This window comes from Homarus americanus, unplaced genomic scaffold (genome assembly GCF_018991925.1).
Source record: "Homarus americanus isolate GMGI-L3 unplaced genomic scaffold, GMGI_Hamer_2.0 scaffold5589, whole genome shotgun sequence".
Classification (NCBI taxonomy): domain Eukaryota; kingdom Metazoa; phylum Arthropoda; class Malacostraca; order Decapoda; family Nephropidae; genus Homarus; species Homarus americanus.
Genome location: NW_024736650.1, coordinates 7,002,214 through 7,018,007, shown reverse-complemented (window position 1 = coordinate 7,018,007; position 15,794 = coordinate 7,002,214). Strand labels below are relative to the sequence as shown.

General features: G+C 42.4%; 1 protein-coding gene across 2 annotated transcripts; it reads left to right on the top strand.

Annotated features, from left to right (window-relative positions):
- The first annotated feature begins 13,213 nt into the window (after positions 1 to 13,213).
- Positions 13,214 to 14,994, top strand: LOC121872212. Of its 2 annotated transcripts, none has more exons than XM_042374880.1 (3): positions 13,214 to 13,357; positions 13,898 to 13,992; positions 14,100 to 14,994. In XM_042374880.1, the coding sequence occupies exons 2-3, from the start codon at positions 13,912 to 13,914 to the stop codon at positions 14,454 to 14,456; spliced, it is 438 nt and encodes a 145-aa protein (XP_042230814.1). In that variant the 5' UTR covers positions 13,214 to 13,357; positions 13,898 to 13,911; the 3' UTR covers positions 14,457 to 14,994. The 2 variants fall into 2 exon arrangements, with proteins under 2 accessions (XP_042230814.1, XP_042230813.1); XM_042374879.1 differs by having other exon boundaries at positions 13,864 to 13,992.
- The last annotated feature ends 800 nt before the right edge of the window (positions 14,995 to 15,794 follow it).

The following is a 15,794-nucleotide window of genomic DNA, read 5'->3' as shown; positions in this document are numbered from 1 at the left end:
AGGTATGACTGATGGTTGAAGGAGGACACCTGTTAAATATATCAGGTAAAACTGTTGGTTGAAGGAGGACACCTGTGAAATATATCAGGTAAAACTGATGGTTGAAGGGAGACACCTGTTAAATATATCAGGTAAAACTGTTGGTTGAAGGAGGACACCTGTGAAATATATCAGGTAAAACTGTTGGTTGAAGGAGGACACCTGTTAAATATATCAGGTAAAACTGATGGTTGAAGGGAGACACCTGTGAAATATATCAGGTAAAACTGATGGTTGAAGGAAGACACCTGTTAAGTATATCAGGTATGACTGATGGTTGAAGGAGGACACCTGTTAAATATATCAGGTAAAACTGATGGTTGAAGGAGGACACCTGTGAAATATATCAGGTAAAACTGATGGTTGAAGGGAGACACCTGTTAAATATATCAGGTAAAACTGTTGGTTGAAGGAGGACACCTGTGAAATATATCAGGTAAAACTGATGGTTGAAGGAAGACACCTGTTAAGTATATCAGGTAAAACTGATGGTTGAAGGAGGACACCTGTTAAGTATATCAGGTATGACTGATGGTTTAAGGAGGACACCTGTTAAATATATCAGGTAAAACTGTTGGTTGAAGGGAGACACCTGTTAAATATATCAGGTAAAACTGATGGTTGAAGGAAGACACCTGTTAAGTATATGAGGTAAAACTGATGGATGAAGGAGGACACCTGTTAAGTATATCAGGTATGACTGATGGTTGAAGGGAGACACCTGTTAAATATATCAGGTAAAACTGTTGGTTGAAGGAGGACACCTGTGAAATATATCAGGTAAAACTGATGGTTGAAGGAAGACACCTGTTAAGTATATGAGGTAAAACTGATGGTTGAAGGAGGACACCTGTTAAGTATATCAGGTATGACTGATGGTTGAAGGGAGACACCTGTTAAATATATCAGGTAAAACTGTTGGTTGAATCACTATTGGGAGAACTCTGCAACAAAAAAGGCTATGTAGATAATTAAGCCAACTCACCTAAAACCTGACATCATCTACTTGGGTGGCGGCGGGAAATTAAGACTAACCTAACCCTAACCCAAGCCAACTCTAACCCAACCCAACCCACCCTAACCTAACCTAACCTAACCTAACCTAACCCTAACCCAAGCCAACACTAACCCAACCCAACCCACCTTAACCTAACCTAACCTAACCTAACCTAACCTAACCCTAACCCAAGCCAACACTAACCCAACCCAACCCACCCTAACCTAACCGGACCTAACCTAACCTAACCTGACATAACCGAACCTAACCTAACCTAACCCACTCAGGTAGCGTTTGAGTGTTTAATCATCAGGTGAGGTAAGTTGGGGGAGGACATTATCTTCACATAGCGCCTTGGACAATTTCAGTGTTGATATGTTCGTTTAGGTGTAATAGGGATACACTCCTTGTTATTACTAATTTATTGAGAACTTTTGTATGAAATCAATTAAGGTATTTACTTAACATAGTAAACTAGAGTACTCACTTAACGTCGTAAACTAGAGTACTCACTTTACGTCTTAAACTAGAGTACTCACTTTACGTCTTAAACTAGAGTACTCGCTTTACGTCTTAAACTAGAGTAGCCTACTTGCTTAATGACCCTAGTTGTTGAAGCACAGAAATGAGATGTAATATCATGTAACATTTTGCATCATTCCCGTCGCTTACAGCATCTATTACAGCAACTGTACCACTGAAAAATGGCAGATGAAATTCAACGTGGACAAATGTAAAGTACTCAGTATAGGAGATGTAAACAGGGAAACCAGATACCAGATGAACAACGATGCCATAGAGAAATCCGACTGCGAGAGAGATTTAGGAGTTATGATAAGTAGGAACCTTAAGCCAAGTAAACAATGTGTTTTTGACAAGTAACAAGGCTAATAAAGTACTTGGGGTTCATACAAAGAATTATTGAAAAGTTGCAAAGACTAAGCGAGGTCATCCTAAAACTGTATCCTGCACTTGTGAGATACACCTGGATTACGCAGTTCAGTTCTGGTCACCGTATTACAGAATGGATATAGAATCAGTGGAAAGAATTCAGAGGAGAATGACAAGACTAATCCCGGGCATTAGGAACCTTCAGTACAGAGACAGGTTAAAGCATCTTAATTTGCACTCCCTCGAGAGACGTAGAGCGAGGGACGACCTGATAGAGGTGTATAAGTGGAAGGCAGGGCTAAACAAAGGGGACATTACAAAGGTACTCAAACTATCCAACCAGGAGCGAACTCGTAACAATGGTTTTAAATTAGACAAATTTAGATTTAGGCGTGAAATAGGTAAACACTGGTTTGAGAACAGGTAGTGGATGAATGGAACAACTTACCAACTATCATCGTGCTCGAATACGCTTCGAATAGCTTCAAACATATATTGGATGCTTATATGAGCAATAGGGGTTGGGTGTAAGCAGGACTTTGCTTGTATAGATAATGTTGCAGTTTCCTCCATTCTTATGTTCTTATGTACTGTGCACTGTACTACTGTAGGATGACTGACTGTACTACTGTAGGATGACTGACTGTGCACTACTGTGGGATGACTGGCTGTACCACTGTGGGATGACTGACTGTACTACTGTATGACTGGCTGTACTACTGTAGGATGACTGACTGTACCACTGTGGGATGGCTGTACTACTGTCACTACTGTAGGATGACTGACTGTACTACTGTAGGATGACTGACTGTACCACTGTAGGATGACTGACTGTACCACTGTAGGATGACTGACTGTACTACTGTAGGATGACTGACTGTACCACTGTAGGATGACTGACTGTACTACTGTAGGATGACTGACTGTACTACTGTAGGATGACTGACTGTACCACTGTAGGATGACTGACTGTACTACTGTAGGATGACTGACTGTACTACTGTAGGATGACTGACTGTACCACTGTAGGATGACTGACTGTACCACTGTAGGATGACTGACTGTACCACTGTAGGATGACTGACTGTACCACTGTAGGATGACCGATTGTATTACTGAGGTACTACGGGCAAGTGAAGGTGTACCGGGAGACAGGTCAAGGTGTACTGGGGGACAGGTGAAGGTGTACTGGGGAACAGGTGAAGGTGTACCGGGGGAACAGGTGAAGGTGTACCGGGGAACAGGTGAAGGTGTACCGGGGAACAGGTGAAGGTGTGCTGGGGAACAGGTGAAGGTGTACTGGGGAACAGGTGGCTGTGTACTGGGGAACAGGTGAAGGTGTAATGGGGGAACAGGTGAGGCAAAATGGGGAACAGGAAGGTGTGCTGGGGAACAGGAAGGTGTACTGGGGGACAGGTGAAGGTGCTGGGGAACAGGTGAAGGTGTACTGGGGAACAGGTGATGTGTACTGAACAGGTGAAGGTGTACTGGGAACAGGTGAAGGTGTACCTGGGAACAGGTGAAGGCGTGTGCTGGGGAACAGGTGATGTGTACTGGGGACAGGTGAAGGTGCTGGGGAACAGGTGAAGGTGTACCGGGGAACAGGTGAAGGTGTACTGGTTGGAGTTAGTTAACACTTACACACCACTTTTGTATTTTCAGGAAGGCTGAGGCTGCCATGACCAACTGCACACCTGTCCCCATCTCACACCTGTCCCCACTGCACACTTATCCGCACACCTGTCCCCCATCACACACACCTGTCCCTCACCGCACATCTGTCCCCCATCGCACACCTGTCCCCCCACTGCACACCTGTCCCTCTACCGTGCACACATATCCCACCGCACACCTGTCCCACACTGCACACTCAGTCCCCACTTGCACACACCTGTCCTACCATCACACACACCTGTCCTCCCACCGCACACCTGTCCCCCACCGCACACCTGTCCCCATCACACACCTGTCCTCCCACTGCACACCTGTCCCCACCGCACATCGCTCCCCCCACCGCACACCTGTCCCACATCACACACCTGTCCCCCATCACACACCTGTCCCCCATCACACACCTGTCCTCCCACCGCACACCTTGTCCTCTCTCTCACTTGCTACACCACTCATAACTTCATTATAACTGATCAATAGGCCCCAGTCCTAATAGACCCCAGTCCTAATAGACCCCAGTCCTAATAGGCCCCAGTCCTAATAGACCCCAGTCCTAATAGGCCCCAGTCTTAATAGGCCCCACGTTTATCTAGTCTCAACCTATAACCGCGTCTTGCCATTAAGTTTGGTGAAGTTACGTGAGACTAAGACGTTTAATCTGCAGGGAATGTAAGGTTAAGGGGAGATCTTCAGGTGACTCCTAGATCCTTACGGTCAATTTAGGTTAGGTTAGGTTAGGTATGGCTGAGTCCTATTAGGATTGGAGCCCATAAGTCATGTAGACCCTCTTCACGGCGCCTCGTTGCATGGGTTTGCGCGAGGAAGACAATCCCACTGGCAACAAGCGCGGGCGGCTGAAGTTGAGGGAGTCAGTGGTAGAGGGCGAGTGAAGGTGGGACTCGGTGAGACTAACTGACAGGAAGTTTACGGAATATTATGACACCTAAAACTATATGTTCTTCACGTATTGTCGTTAAATATTAAACCATTTACACACACACACACACACACACACACACACACACACAGCGCTTCGGACAAACACAACAGATAAGAGAGGGTTAACACGGACTCTCCTCCTCACACTTGCTTCATCATTTTGCCTTTCATGACTTCAGAGGTGAGGTGTGGCAATGCATTCTCAAGTCGACCTATCCTCCATACCCCAGCCAGGCCAGAATTCCTCCCTCCTTAGTAAATTTCTTATATTTTTACTTCTTCTTGACGTCCCATCGTCTTAAATCTATAGCAATATGCGGACAGAGAGAGAGAGAGAGAGAGAGAGAGAGAGAGTGAGTGTGTGTGTGTGTGTGTGTGGGTGATATGTTGGACAGTTCGCGCTACCCAAATGGTTGTGGGGCAGGGTAGGTTTAAGTGGTGGGCAAGTGCATGTGGTGAGGCAGTGTGGGTTAAGGCGGTGGGGAAGTGGTGACTGTTGTCAAGTAATAAGGAAAAATGGACCAGCGTAGAGTGGAAGGGCAGGGGGGGAACTTTAGCATACTGTACTTAGGAACAAAACACGTGCAAGTGTATTTTAGAGCTCCGTGACTCCCTTAAGTGGTGTGGGCGGCACAGTGTGTGGTGTGTGATGGGGACGGGGGAGGTAGGTAGGGGGAGCAGCATCACCCACCACCTTCACCACCACCGAGCCAACGCCATGTTAACTACACTCAACACCACACCCTGTTGCTCAAGCCGAGGAGGACCGGGTGGAAGGGGTGGGGGGTGGTCTGGGGAGAGGTGTTGGTGATTGGTGGGCGGGAGAGGAAGTGAAACCCCCCTCACCCCATCAACCACCACCCTCCATCCAACTTGTCTCGCGTACTGCCCCTCCTTCCTCCTCCCCAACCTACCACAACCCCCCAGCAGCAGTCAGTATCCTGGCCCTCCTGATCAACAATGTTGTCAATCCCTGCAGCCCCCAGTCCCTCTACCAGTACCACCACCACTCCCGATACCAGTTTACTTAACTTTCTATAAAAGAGGTCGATATCAATACAGTATTTCTCGTGTGTAATACAATGTGATACAGCGGAGGGGCGACTGAATGAAACATTTATTTCATTATTTTTTATATTTAAAAAAAACAACTGTCGAATTCTCACTTATATTGGAGTATATACCTGTTCGACCCCCTAACCATGTCATATAAATACATTTGTACGTTGTTATGAGTGACTGGGGGGGGGGAGCAGGTTCCGGTTGGCCATCACGACCTGGGTGACCTCCGGCGTCTGCTGCCGCTCCACCACCGCTCACAGCCTTATCGCTGTGTCCTCACGGCGATACTGCCAAGGTGTACAGAGAAGGTATTGTAGCCCATTGCAGGTCTCTGCAGGTAACGTTAGAGAGATAGAGGCAATAAAATGAAGTTCCATGGCGTAGGAAACCTCACCCATATCACCATATTGTTGACCACAGTTCAGTAAACAACAGCAGGGATGAACATCACTTCGGGGAAAAACAATGTCCACTGTGGGGGTACAGTGATGGGAGCCTGTCGTATGACGTGTGATGGTGCGGCGCCCCCCCCACACACACACTAGAACTGTTTACGTCGTAGCTCACTCCTGTATCACTCATTGCTCACAATAAGTGTGTGGTGGAATCACAGCAGAGAGGTGAGATGGAGTTATGTGTTAGTGAGTCAACTACTGGCCACCAAGCACCCACCACCACACCAGTTGATAAAATCATCCAACAAGATTGTGGTATTTTCTCGTTAATGGTTACGTATTGAAAGCTGCGTAACGATTATCGTCTCATCACTGTAACTCAGGTTCGATACCCGCTTGGGCCTGATGTGAAAACGGTGTTGTCTAGTGTGACCCCACCGATCATGGAAGAATTACTCCAGGTACTCCGATGTCCTAGTACTGTACTAACACTGAACCCTTGGAAGGTGACCTAACTGAACTTCAAGAAAAACCAGATAGTAATAAAAGATAGATCCTCCAGTGAAAATAAATAAATCTATCTATGTATATCTAACTGAGGGTCACCGAAGCCATGATACCTTCAACACCATTTCCCCCACGATAACATTGTTGTCATCCATAATCGCAATGACGTAAATCTGAAGTTCTGGCGACATCAGGTGTTATACTAATTGAGGTTATAACTTAGCAAAACCTATTAAAAATAACAATAATAGTATTTTGTGTGTTACCCATGTTGTTCAGTTTTTGTTAATATAGTGAACAAAACTAGAAAGTTAACTGTACAATGCTTTTGGTTTATCATTACCACCTCACCTCGACTTTGTCACCCCGTCACCCCAAATTTATTCACTCCAACATCGTCACCTTAACAGTCACACTAACATCGTCACCCTAACACTGCCATCCCAACCCCGTTACCCCAACACTGTCACCCTAACACTGTCACCTCAAACCTGTCACCCCAAACCTATCGCCCCAACCCTGCTATCTCAACCCTTCACCCCCAGACTCCCTTACAAGAAGCAACATTATCGAATTATCGTATATTTAAAATAAATGATAATGAATTTCTTTTCTCTTGTAATAAGTTGGTAACGCACCTAACTCTAGCTCCCCACCCCCAGTACTTACATACAGACGTCAAAACCTCACACGCTAATACCGTGTCTGTTTAAAAAGCACAGACGTGTAAATTACAGACACACAGTACAAGTTCAGACAAGGTTCAGATATTTTGGACGCTATCACTTTTTTTTTTTGAGGGGGGATTGGGGCTATTGTTTCCATCTAAGTAGTTTTGTCTATCCTGTATAAGGAAAAATATATAATTATCATATACGGTATTTATATATCCTTTAGAGATAAGACTACAGGATAAGTGTTATTGAATCATAGACTCAGTTGAATATTCTCCGTAATTGACATAAGGTAATACACGGACTCTGACAGCCATCTTGGAAAATTCAATGATATTTTTATGAGGGCTCACGTGGGGATTAGATACATCATCTTGTTTCACCTGATGACTAAACACACTAATGTTACCGGGAGGGTTTAGGCTTGGTTAGGTTAGGGAAGGTTAGGTTAGCGTTAGGGCAGGTTAGCGTTAGGGCAGGTTAGCGTTAGGGCATTTAATCTTCACGTGTTATAAGCAAAGAGGCTTAATCTTCACGTGTTATAAGCTAAGGGGCCTAATCTTCACGTGAAATAAGCTTAGGGGCATAATCTTCTCGTGAAATAAGCTAAGGGGCCTAATTTTCACGCGATCCCTCTATTCTACTGTTACAAAAATTAACTCCTTTCCAATGTGTTGATTGAAGCTACATGGCAGGAGCGTCGAGGGGATGATAGAATACAGTACTGTACAAGTTTACCACACCCGGAGCTCCACCCGTTAGTACAGGAGAGCGTGACCACCTCAAGAGTTGGTTTAGTGTTGACAGGTGGAGACGTCACACACTGCTGGCCGGTCTTGTTCCTGTGTCATATAACACTCGGGGGGGATGGTTCTCTTCCTGCTAAATTTTTTTTTTTTTTTTTTTTTTATGACACTAACGCTTATCGTCTTTCATTTATCAACATATTTTTAGTCGTTTGGGGTGAGATAGTGGTGGCGAGACGTCATCAGTGTTAGTATGGATGATGATGTCGGCTTATCACTCCTGCTTTTTAAAATGTTATCATCGCTCCTTATCGCCTCCACTGTGACACACCAGACCATTTGGTGGTGTCTTTTACACACCGGGCCATGGCTTGGTCTACCATAAAACCGTACGTAGTTCATCAACGGGCCAGCCTCCGCTTCACCGTTGGTTGGGTTTTGTTGTAGTACTACCATCGTACGGCTCTGCTCTATAATGATCCAGGCTGTATGTCAGACGTGGTGTGGCCGCCATACGTCTTACTTTATTTCGACTTGTGATCTTATAAGAGCCGGACTTTGGTTGAACATAAGTCCTACATGATCCAAACTTAAAAAGAACATGATTCATACTTTCATTGAACATGATTGAGGCATCTGTTGAACAATATCCTGTTTTTGCTAGAATATGAGCTAAGCTTTGGTAAATCAAGAGCTAGGCTTTGGTTGAACGTGTTACAAGCTTTGGGTCAGCATTGGCATGGGTTCAACAATAGTTTCGAGTATCATCTCTAAAAAAAATCCACTTTCTTCTACGGCATTGTGATGTGTTTTCCTCCTCAGATATCTGGCTTGCATGTGTCATCACTTATTTCTAGGAAGGGCGACTATATTCATTACAGCCGCTGAATTAACCGTGTTTATATTCCTTCCTACGCTTGCTTAGAATATTGACATTGTTAAAGTTACTTTGGTTAGGTAATTTAACCTTACCAACCTACCCCAACGGAGGAAGGTTTACAGCCAATCACAGCGCGTGTAATAAACTCGTCCTTCCTGGTAAAAATAATGACCAATCTTACACACCCTTACAAATAACAAACTAAGTCAAATTCATAACTTTAATTTGTTTTCAGCTTTCAAAAATCGTGTCCCAAAAGGTTCTATACACAACAAAACTTGATATTCCTTGAAATGTAAAGTAAATTCATAAGAATTTATCTACGATTTACAGGATAAAATATTGTGTGGTTAGGCGGGCTGGGTGCTGGATGAAGCAGTGGCGGGACCTTCACAAAAATAAATGAATCAATACTACCAGCTGAATGGACGTTCGTAGTCAGGTATGAATGAGTGACGAGTGACATGAATCAGCAGGTGATGCAGGTCGGTGTAGGTGTGGCAGTAGAGTGGCTTAATATGTGTGTGTGTGTGTGTGTGTGTGTGTGTGTGTGTGGAGGTGCAAGTGTGTACATAATGAGCGTGGTCTTAAGAGGGTCAGATAAGGACACTGTATAGTACATGGTATAGGGTTAAGGGTACAGTACCTATACCTGGCAACTCATTACCACCTGCCCTCCTTCCCCCATCATCATCACCTCTACACCTGTGTTACCTAACCTGGCCTATACCTCTGGCCTCATACTGGTACTCTGGCCTCATACTGGTATATATATTTCGTGAGGGAGGAGGAGACACAGATATATGGAAATAATGTACAAAGTGGCCCTAATATGTCTCACCTTGTAAACACAGTATGGGTCTGGGTTATGTAGACATAAACCATTAATGAAAGCGGACGATACACCACTCAAGCCTAACATAATGAAGAGTTCAATATGTCCCACTGAATGTAGATTATATCAACAAACATATTCGTAAAAGTTCCGCTAAAAATATTCATAGATCAGGTGGCGACCGTGTCCTTTACCTGGAGGGAGTCTGTCTTCGTCTTTAGTAAAATTCTAAATTCGTGTATTTTATGGTACTTAACCAGATGAAGTACATAAATATTACCTACTGAAAGTGAGTCCCGTGTGCCTGACGACAAGTTTATCCACCCAGTACTGTTTATTGTCTCTGAATTCCTATGCCTTACTTTATTTAATCTAGAAGTCAACGTGTCATTTTATCAAACCATGAGAGACATCTATGTGTAAGTCAGCCACTGGCAAACCTTAGTGTGTGTAGTCTGTTGCCATTTATGGGAATAAGTGCAAATTCACCATGCATGATTTCCTCTGTAAAGCCATGTTGTGGCCAGTTGAAACTATGCTGCCACACGTTGAGTGATGGTGTCCTTCAACATTTGCTCAGTTTTGCAGATATGATAGGCTGAGTGGCCTATGCTTTTCTGCTGCTTTCCCGTTATCGTTCTTGACTGGCTTCCAACTTCTAGGCACTATCCCTTGATCCAGGGATTTGCTGATCAATAGTCTTAGTGTAGCGTAGAGTCCATTCGTTACCTTTTAGAACATAAGAACATAAGAATGAAGGAAACTGCAGCGGGCCTGTTGGCCCATACTGGTCAGTCCCATTTACACCCAACCCCTATTGCTCATATAAGCATCCAACCTATGTTTGAAGCTATCCAGAGTATTCGAGTTAATGATGATATTTGGTAACTTGTTCCATTCATCCACTACTCTGTTACCAAACCAGTGTTTACCTATTTCGCGCCTAAATCTAAATTTGTCTAATTTAAAACCATTGTTACGAGTTCGCTCCTGGTTGGATAGTTTGAGTACCTTTGTCATGTCCCCTTTGTTCAGCCCTGACTTCCATTTATACACCTCGCTCTACGTCTCTCGAGGGAGTACAAATTAAGATGCTTTAACCTGTCTCTGTGCTCAAGGTTCCTAATGCCCGGGATTAGTCTTGTCATTCTCCTCTGAATTCTTTCCAAGGATTCTATATCCATTCTGTAATACGATGACCAGAATTGAACTGCGTAATCCAAGTGAGGTCTCACAAGCGCAAGATATAGTTTTAGGTTGACCTCGCCAGTCTTGTAAAAGTACTTGGGTTCATACAAAGGAACGCCAGTCACACAAGAACACAAGAATGGAGGAAACCGCAGCGAGCCCACCGGCCCACACTGGGCAGCCCCGCCCACACCCAACCCCCATCGCTCACACAAGCACCCAACCCATGCCTGAAGCCATCCAGAGCACTCGAGTCAACGATGATACCTGGCAACTTGTTCCACTCATCCACCACTCTGTTTGTAAACACTGGTTTGGAAACAGAGCAGTGGATGAATGGAACAAGCCACCAAACATCATCACCAACCCGAACACGCTGAATAGCCCCAAACACAGGCTGGACGCTCATGCAAGCAACAGGGGCCGGGTGCAAACGGGACCGCCCAGCACGGGCCAACAGGCCCGCTGCAGCCTCCTCCATTCCCACGCCCCCATGAAACCAACACTCCCTTGTATGAACCCAAGTACTTTATTAGCCTTGACATTGTATACCTGTATTGTCTATTGCGGAGGCCACGTTCATATTTAATTACACGCCCAATTTTAGTGTCATCAGCTGGGGACCTGGAGGAGGAGGTCATAGGGCAAGTGAGGATGTGAGATTCGGGTTGACCACAAAGTTTACAAATAGTAGATGAGGTCAGGGCAAACAGGCATGACTGTGTGACCTTGACTTGACCCTTCAGTTGACGCACACGCTTGGATGACCTGAGTTTAAGTTAGGTTAGGTGGAATGATCTCGAGTGGAGAATTTTTAGGTTATTATTATTATTATTCGCTTTACTGTATTGGTGTTTCTGTTGTAGTAATATGTCTTAGAACAAACTAATGATAACGTTCATTCCTGGACACAGTGAAGTAGTTTGACTTTACATAAAAAAAATTAACACAATGTACAGTATTTCTATTTATCTATACTGTTTACACCAGGTGAGTCATAACAGTCGACCGTCATACATGCAGACGCTGTTATTGTTGTATTGTTATATATAGGTATTTTGGCCGCCGTAGTAATTATACTACACCGTTCACGAGTGTATAAAGAGAATAAAAATCTGTTTAACTTAGGCTACGTCAGAGTAAATTGTGGTAGCAAAAGTCACAAATGTGCAACTCTATCATATTGTTGCCAGTATATTTACATTGTTATGCCAAATTCGTATACAATTGACTCGGGTATAAATCATAAGAACATAAGAACATAAGAAAGTGGGATACTGCAGGAGGCCGACTGGCCCATACAGGGCAGATCCCTTTCACACCCATCCCAGCACTTCCATGTGCCTATCCAACTTCGTCTTGAAGCTCCCTAGCGTCCCCGATCCTACTATAGCACTTTAGTATTACTTTGGTTTGTGATTCATCTACGGGACTTAACCGCTGCGTTAAGAAGTTTTTAATTTTTTAATCGCTGCCATGTTTGTTTGTTTTTTTGTGTCTCATATTTCCTCTTAGTGACACCACCATCGTTAAATCTCTGCATTTTCCTCCATATACGCATGGATGAAGTTATTATATTCTATGTGTCATATTTTCTTACAACTTTAAAAGGTATTATATATTTATGTACTATAAACTGCAGGTTAGCCATAATGTTAGTGGTGTCTGGTTATGTCTTTGCTATATAGGTCGAGGATTCTGGCTTGAAAATATTTCACTCCCCTCTCTGCTTTGGTAAGGTTGTATAAACCTTTAATGGCCTTCGGTTTGCAGTTCAGATTTACAACCCCTACTTTGTTGTGTTAAGATATATTCACCGACACTGCTGATGAAGCTTCCATTTGTTTGGGGGTGTGCGATATGGCCCAAGGCCGTGTGGCCACGCCAGCGTATGTTTACAAGCGACCTCACCTTCGGCGTCCTTAAGGCAGCTGGAAGAACCCCGCCAATTAAAATCAAGTAAGAAATCGTGTGCCTATTTGAAACTATTAGAGAGTTTAGGATAACAAGAGAGAAAATATATCTACTTAAGTCCAAAGAAATTATCCAACCTTGTCCGAGTATTGTTTTTTACGCGTTTGTTAAATTTTTCCTTATACAAGAGGTGCTCGTGACATGATTATGGTAATTATTGTATCCTTGGGCTATCTTGGATGTGCAGTCGTGTCTGCCGAGAATATTGTTGTCGCATTCAAAAGAAACACATATTTTATTATTTTCCCATATATTGCAATTTGAGAGTGAATTTGGTCACGCTAAAGCATCTATTCTCAAATAATTCAGTTAATTTACACCTTTAATCAGAGGTGAAAATGAAGGTAAAAATGTTAGTGAATTGACATTCAGGTTAGCGGAACGTTGTGTGTTGGATATAAAAGATGGCGAGTGAGGTAAGGACACCAGACTCCAGTCAGGGCCAGCTACCAGTAGAGGTGTGTCCTGTCCGTTCACTACAAGTAGACAAAGGAAGTCACTTCATTACCTCACACGCCTTAACAACTAGATTACTAGAAGAAAACTTGCCCTCAACAAGGTAAGTACAGTGCATGATTGCATTTAATACAAAGAAATACATTCATAAGCAACTATGTATACAAAACATAAGGATATTTAAGCAGAGATTGACTGAAACACATACTCTGTAACACTAAAATTGGGTACAAGTCAAATTATGTTTTATGAATTAATGAAGAGAATGGAGGTGAAAGAGCTGTGACTGTGGCCTCTATTTTATGTTGGAAGAAGTGATTGTGTTTATATGTGGAAGATCTTTTTGTTTATTTCATTATTGTGTTTGACTATACAGTTATTAATTTTATTTTAAGTAAGAAGAAGCAAAATAGTGCATATTATCGTCACTTCAAATTATTCTGATGAACCATATTCACTGTTATTATTAGGATATATTATTCATTGATTTAGCTTCTACAAGCAGGCATTTGAAATCCAGGAAATATAGAAAAGTATATGTATAATTTACTAAATATTAGCTTCACGTGTATTCTTGCTAGTGTATTGATCAGCTATGTTTGTTTGCAAATGCGTTCGGCATACATGGTGTTGATGGTGGTAGTTCTGACGTGGGTGATGGCAGCTGAGGCGATTTTTCCGTTGGCGGCCATTGCGGCTTTTGTGGGCTCAAGAATTGCATCAATTGCAGTGCCTTTGGTAGGTCTGAGTCACTGCCATAGATAAAAGGGACAGAGGGTGTAACACACTGACACACTCTCACTAAGAGTTGTATCTGGTTGTATTAACACTGATTTCTATTTCAGGCTATAGAACGTGGAAAGCGCTCTGTCAACTTAGTGAGTAGTGATGATGAGAAGAATATATTGTTGTCTGTTATGACTCAACTCGACCCCGATGGCTGTATTCTCAAGCTGCTGTGTAGCCTGGAGGCGAGTAGTACAGAAGGGGTTCACACCCCGAAAGAGCGCGCCCTGGTGAACACGTTCACTAACCAAAACGAGACTCTCACTCCTTACAACGCTGCCTACATCTATGCCGTGAATATCGGCCAGCACGCTCATGACGCTGCCCTCTGTGATAAGAAGTTCAACAAGTGTAGTATAAGTGTCGCTGAGTTAAGAGACCTGCTAGAATGGAGCTCGAACTGCGGCGAACAGTAACTTTTACCACAGAACTACAGAAGGTAAGCTGTAGATGACCGTAATGTTTCACTGCTGCATAGAACACTGTACTGTATACAGTTGTGTACGTACAGCATCATTATTATTCTACTATACTTGGTTTAAGTTTGTTTGTCTTGTGTATTGTTGTATAATTGTTAGCCACTGTTACGGATTTTATGTCCAAAATTGTACGATATGATTTTCGTCTTTCTCTTGTTTTCGTACTTTTTCCTTTAATGTAACCGTGTTTTCTGCCTCACTGGAGACTTCTGTGGCTCCAACGAGGTGTACCATACTTGTAATGATACTTATATTACTAAATTTGTTGATGTAACATTATATAACATTATTATGAAGATGGTAGTCATAGAAAAAAGTTAAACATATTTTATTCATACCATTATTTTCTTCCGCGTTTATGTTTATAATTATAGAAATTTATTCTTTGCTTACGTAATTTCTTGTACATTTAAAATAATGAGCTTTGAATTTTGTAATGCACCTACCTTATGTATACCAATAAACATTGAAGGTATTTCTTAGTTCAATAATAATCATTCTAAAAAGGACCTTAATGCTTTTACCACATTTATTAACTATACGTGTAAGAGTTAGAGTAGAATGGAACTACAGTATAGTCGTTTTTACCTGTACCGTATCCCATCATATCATTACAGAATGTTAGTAATGGTATTGTAAACTATATATATATATATATATATATATATATATATATATATATATATATATATATATATATATATATATATATATATATATGCGACCTCACCACTCCAGGACTCGAACCCTCGACCTAATATATATATATATATATATATATATATATATATATATATATATATATATATATATATATATATATATATATATATATATATATATATTTCATGTAAATCCACAAGATATATATATATATATATATATGTGTGTGTGTGTGTGTGTGTGAAAGTAAATCACTGTAGGTGCGTGTGATCCAAGTATATGCTGATAACCACAAGGAAACAAGAAAACAATTGTCAGTAGGAACATTATAGAATCCAGTCTCATTAAACATACCGAATCTGTCAACATGAATTTGAGTAATGGTATGTTCTTTACTAAATACTTTTGTGAATAAGAAGATTTGTAACCAGATGAAAAGGTTGGCTCATCTTACCCTATGACCTGACAGCGGACAGCTGCTGTGCTTAGAGGTGGCATGGTCGATATTTCTTTTTAATTAAGAAGATTAATTAGGGTCACTGCCTTATGACCGGAATATTGTGGACACCTGCTGTCCCTTAGGGACTTGATCTCACTCTCCTCTACTGTTTT